We start from the raw sequence: 5448 nt of genomic DNA, 5'->3' as shown, positions 1-5448 counted from the left end.
CCTTTGTCCGTGTCTGCAAAAACTCCGGCGAGCTTCTGTCCGGGATTTGCCTTACCGGCCTACGGGCCCACCCCAACCATGTCTCGTTTCGTTTCATTGGTTTGTTTGTGCGGGTAGACGCCGATTTTAAGATGTCGGTTTGCTAAAAAACTTGCTGCTCTGTGGAGGGCTGCAGGGGCCAGGATCACAGTGAAAGTGGCCACGGGATACCGACAGGTGCCCTTTTGCGAGCCATTTGGCTGCAAGCGGTTGGGTGCTTGCCTAGCGTCGGATTCGTCCAAATGTGTTCTCGTCATTTCGCTATGGATGTCCACTATCCCTGCGTATACCAACGTTACTAGGTTATGGCGGTTGTGGAACTCCCCCCGAAATGGAGTACACCCCCCATTCCCCTCACTTCCTTTAGTAGTGGTAGTAATTATGTTTATTGAAAAGAAAGGCGAATGCGTCGTTGCCTCTTGGTTGATACCATCAGTCTGCCTCCCGTCATTCGAAGCGCAATCTAGATTTTCGTTTCAGAGCTGTGCCTTCCATGGAGTGTGATGAAACACCCTCTAAACGCTTTGCTTAAAAACAGGCATTCCGTGGAATATACATCGCAGTTTCCATAGCAGCCATCCTCAAATCGGTGGCGCTTTGAACGACGGAACATGAGCTGTGGGGTGGGGGGGTGGACATTACTGCTCGTGGAAGCAGCGTTTATGGGCAGTTCCTTAACCAAGCTAATGTAGTAACGTGGACGTATACTCAACACCCCCTTTAGGGCGTTTTCACACGACGTCGATCCGCCATTTTGTTGTTAGAGTGAGTGAGAGAGAAAATGTTTTATTTATTGGAAGAGAAAAAAAAGTGTCACGATCAAACTAATAGCTTTAGTGTACTACTGATTTGAGGGCGTCGAAATATTCGCCTTTAGCAAGTGCTAGACAGCTCGTGACAACAAACTGGCGAACGAAATTATGCCGCCGAAAACGCCCCATGTAAGAAAGCCGCAGCGCTGAATTTTCTACGTCGTCAAAAGGAGGCGATTGCCGAGATTGGACACGAACGAGTGCTGCATCCGCTTTGGATCCCAAACTCTATCCGTGCGGTGTGTCCCACGTTTGCGTCCTTTGCAGGAGGCAGTTTCAATATTCCTGTCAACAAATCGATCGGGCAATATGACTCTTGCTGCAAATGTTCATAGTTAGGGGCAGTACAACGAGTTTTTGACTTTTACCAATTAACTGCAGGAATTAATCAGTCACCCATGAAATGACGAATAGAAAAACATTTTTTCTTGCCCGTGCTAGCTTTTACTTAAAAAAATGAAACAAACCGAAGGCCAAAGTCCCCCTCAACTCTCGCATTGTCTTTCAAGCGACGTCATTGGGGGACCACCTGGTTTCCCATTGGGTTCCGTCTTCAAAAACCCCAGCGGCTCCCCTCCACAATTGTCAACTTTTCAAGATTAGAATCGCTGAATGTCGCGAGCGAGCAATCAAGACAAAAGACGGTTCGCCACGTGGCTGACGGTGAGTGTAGCAGCAGACGGGGATTGGTTTCGTTTGCTTCAGTGTACTCCCACTGACGCGACACAGTCGTTCACGTAACCTCCCCACGTAACTGTATATCGGCAAGTTTGTTCTTTGTTTTGTTTTATGTGTTAGCATTAGTATGTTGTTAGCATTAGTATGTTTGTTTTTACAAAAACCCGGCGGTGTCTGTCAGTTTGCCAGCACGTGGGAGAGATTGAGAGAGGAAATGACGCGTGGGACGCTCCTATTGGTCCGAAGCGCTGACGTCAGCACGGGTGACCCTCTCCCTCTTTCCCCGGCGCTGAAGGAGGCGCCGCGGCGCGGTGGAAGAATGCGGTCGTGCTCAGTTGCCGTTCGCCGGGTGTTCTTTGCTACGGGTTTCCGTAGAAGCGGTGCGAGGGCTGCGATTCGCGTGACCAGTTAAAGGGATAGATGCGGTTCCTCCCCCGAGTGGTATGGATGTTGTTCCTCCCACGGGTGGTATGGATGTTGTTCCTTCCACGAGTGGTATGGATGTTGTTCTTTCTACGAATGACATGGAAGACCGTGTCCAACGGCGTCGACGGAAGATAGCCGAGGCCACGCTTCGGCGGCGTCAAGCCGAGACTGAGGAAGAACGCAAGCGTCGTTTGGCTGCTGCCGCAGAGTCAAGGCGACGGAAGCGTGCAGCGGAAAGCGAAGAGGAAAGGCAATACCGTTTGGCAACAGCAGCAGAGGCAATGCGTCGGAAGCGTGCGGCGGAAAGTGAAGAGAAAAGAAAACGGCGTTTAGTAGCTGAAGCAGAGGCGGCGCGTCTGAAGCGTGCGGCGCTAAGCGAAGAGGAAAGGCAACAACGTTTAGTAGCCGAAGCGAACGCCAAGCGGGTCAAGCGACAGGCGGATTCTGCGAGACGGCAAAGGGAAGCCGAAGCGAAGCGACGCAGGCGGCAAGCGGATTCTGCACTACGGCAAGCGGAGGCCGAAGCGAAGCGACGCAGGCGGCAAGCGGATTCTGCACTACGCCTAGCGGAGGCCGACGCGAGGCGACGCAGGCGACAAGCGGACGCTGGAGTAACTGTAGCGGGTACAGTTACTCGAGCGGAGGCCGAAGCGAAGCGACGCGGGCGGAAAGCGGATTCTGTACTACGGCAAAAGGAGGCCGACGTCGCGGAAGCGGAGCGCCAACATCAACTACACATTGGGGCTACGAACACCTTCGAGCGGGATTTTCTGGAGAATCCATTTGGCCAAGTATGCTCTGTGTGCCATAGACTGTGGCATAAAAAGGATCTATGGAGTGAAAATAAAATTAAAAGGGGTGAAACAAGAGTCGTAAATGAATGGAAAGAGGTGAAAAAAGGGTTACGAAGAACTAATGCTAGCGCATTTCCATCCAATGAGTCCCACTGATCGCCAATTAATTCTTTTCCTTTGCGATTACGCAGTGGGGGAAAGTGGCACCTTTCGGTATGGGCGTAACGCCTCATTCACAGTGACCCAACTCTCCAGAGTTAAAGAAACAAACAAACAAACATAAATGGTATAACAAACAGAAACTTTAAATCCTTTCAACTTGAAAGAGGAAATGCAGAGGAGCCGCACTGTTGTGCAAGACACACCGCCATAAATTTTCTAAATAACGCCGCCACGACTTGTACACTGGAAAGTCTGATACACTCGTTCATCACATCCTTTTTTTTATGCGCAGCCCAACCAGGTGCCACTGGGATCAGTTGCCTCGACGAGTCCAGTAGCCACATCTAGCATCTGCATCCCTGTTGGAGGCTCCACTTGGGTGAGCTTGCTACCAAGTCCATTCCTTTTGACAGCGTGCACTGTGCGTTCGGTGTTCCGTCGTCACTTACTGGAACAGTCCTGCTTATGACTGCAGGGTGTTCATTGGGTCTTTCCAGTTCTCTTGAACTGACTCCTCCAGTTTGGGTAGTTCAGGAACGAGCTCTCGCTGCCACACAGTGGGGCTGCGCTACAAAACTTTTGTTTCACCAGTTCTCGGCGAAGAGCGAGCGTTAGGGCCCCTTTGAGCCAGTCGGAGCCATAGAGTTATTACAATAAACGCTAGAGGCTCAGCTGGCGCTAGTGTCTATGGGACTTCCGGTTGCAAATTGAAGCAGACAGCATGCAGTCTACTTTTCCAGTCTTCCTGTGTATTCCTATGGGAAAACGCGCGTGAATTTTGTCTCGTCGCCGGAAAATAACATTAATAACCTTTGTTATTTCGGTTGTACCGGGTAGTATGTACCTTTATTAATATTGTGAAAGTGTAATTGCTTTAGTTACAGCATTTTTCCTTTACCACTGAACGATGCTAAATTTCGCTATATTTTAGGCCCAAACCTCTGTTCCATGGCAGGTATGTAGAAACGAGCGACGATTCTAAGCAAAACAACGATCGAAAGGAATGTAGAGTGTGTTCAAAGTTAGCCAGCATTCCGTTGGTGCTTATATATTGCTAATATGCCCGTCCTCTCACTATATGAAAATGACCCCGTCGTGCATCTCTACGAGCGGTTAAAAAAAAATGTTCGAAACGTAAAGAATAAAGTGTGTTGGCTACGAAAGGTGTGTTTTCTTATTATTTACTATGTTGGGCAGTTTTTATCGCGCACCTGTCCTCTGGCTTTCCCCTATTTGCAAAGATTTGGAGAGTGCGGGTGATGATTTGAACACAGAACAAGCATCTTCGCTAAGCAGAAAGAATAAAGCAGTACTTATTTATTGCAAGTCGGACTATATTACGTGACTTTCAACTTATTTTGATCGTCTGCAAGCACAAGGAGTTACTTACCCAGTGTTACTGCGTAGTTCTTGCCGTCTCTCTTGGTTTTCCACATGTCGTTCGTTCGTTTGGCACGTATATCCCCCATGCTGGAAAGTGTCGACGCCGTGTTCGCGCTAACAGTGTCCGACAGTGCACATAAATACACGTACGAAGCGGTTTTAACACCGTTTTTAATGCCGCGAATTTCAAATAAAAATGCTGTACCTCACCAATTATTTCGTCTGCGTGACTGAGAAATGTTCCAATGTGCCTAGTACGTTCAAATTATTCGTGATATTTGCTCTTATAATCGAGCGCAGAGAGAAAATGCACTCGCTTTTTCCCATAGAAATGCATTACCGGAAGTCAATTTCTGACTGCTTGCTGTCTGCTTCAATTTGCAACAGCACACTAGCGCCAGCTGAGCCTCTAGCGTTTATTGTAATAACTCTATGGTCGGAGCAATGGGGGCAAAGCAGGGGACAGCACTCGCCAAGGATACAAGGGCAAACTTGGAAACAGCGCGAAAAAAAACAACAAGGGGACAAGAACGAGAAGTGAGCAAAACATAATTTACCCCCTTGAGGCACGCTCCAGCACTTAAACAAATCTGCCGAATTTCTTGATGAAAGACAAGGGGAGAGCATAACCCAAGCAGTTGGAGAAGTGGGGAAGGGGGAACTCCTCTGGTACCCGTATCCTCTGTTGTATGTCCCAGACGTTGCTTTTTTCCCCCCTGGAAGATTAGCCCGTCACTCAAAATTTGTACAAAAGTGCTTTCCTCTTTCTCCCGGCCATGACTTTGACAGCACTGCACGCTACTAATGAGATCGAATAGAGCGACGCGCCTCTCTCCAATGCACCGATTGGCTCGCTGGGACCATACCCTTCGCCGTCTGCCAAGTTACGGCGATACAGAGCGTAGTCCACAGCACTTTGCCCATCAAACAGGCCTATTGACTAAAGCTGATAAAAGAAATTATCACTGGCTTATTAATCATTACATCTGGTGCAAGTTACAAAAACGGCCTGCCAACTTCATTTTTTTATACATAGAATACATTCCTAGACTTTATCTATGGGTTTTCGGCGACGTTTTTGCGGTTGTTTTTTATTTTCTTCAGATTTTGAAGTTGAGCTTGCTGCGATGGCGTCTGCATGATTCTCCGGCTGG

General features: G+C 48.6%; 1 protein-coding gene across 1 annotated transcript; it reads left to right on the top strand.

Moving 5' to 3' along the window:
• Window positions 1-1749: 1749 nt before the first annotated feature.
• Window positions 1750-3057, top strand: LOC121835173 (vicilin-like seed storage protein At2g18540). The gene is made up of 2 exons (XM_042289141.1): window positions 1750-2813; window positions 3005-3057. Exons 1-2 carry the CDS (start codon window positions 1973-1975, stop codon window positions 3055-3057), a joined length of 894 nt encoding a protein of 297 aa, XP_042145075.1. The 5' UTR covers window positions 1750-1972.
• The last annotated feature ends 2391 nt before the right edge of the window (window positions 3058-5448 follow it).

Source organism: Ixodes scapularis, unplaced genomic scaffold, assembly GCF_016920785.2.
Source record: "Ixodes scapularis isolate PalLabHiFi unplaced genomic scaffold, ASM1692078v2 PGA_scaffold11__112_contigs__length_91849675, whole genome shotgun sequence".
Taxonomy (NCBI): domain Eukaryota; kingdom Metazoa; phylum Arthropoda; class Arachnida; order Ixodida; family Ixodidae; genus Ixodes; species Ixodes scapularis.
Note: the sequence above shows the minus strand (reverse complement) of the source record. Positions and strands in the feature narration are given on the sequence as shown.

Excerpts from the sequence above, each read along its gene's own strand:
- LOC121835173 (XM_042289141.1), top strand. The coding sequence starts at position 1,973 with ATGGATGTTGTTCCTCCCACGGGTGGTATGGATGTTGTTCCTTCCACG. Across the intron at positions 2,814-3,004 it reads TGAAAATAAAATTAAAAGGG|AGTTAAAGAAACAAACAAAC; the intron begins GTGAAACAAGAG and ends CCAACTCTCCAG.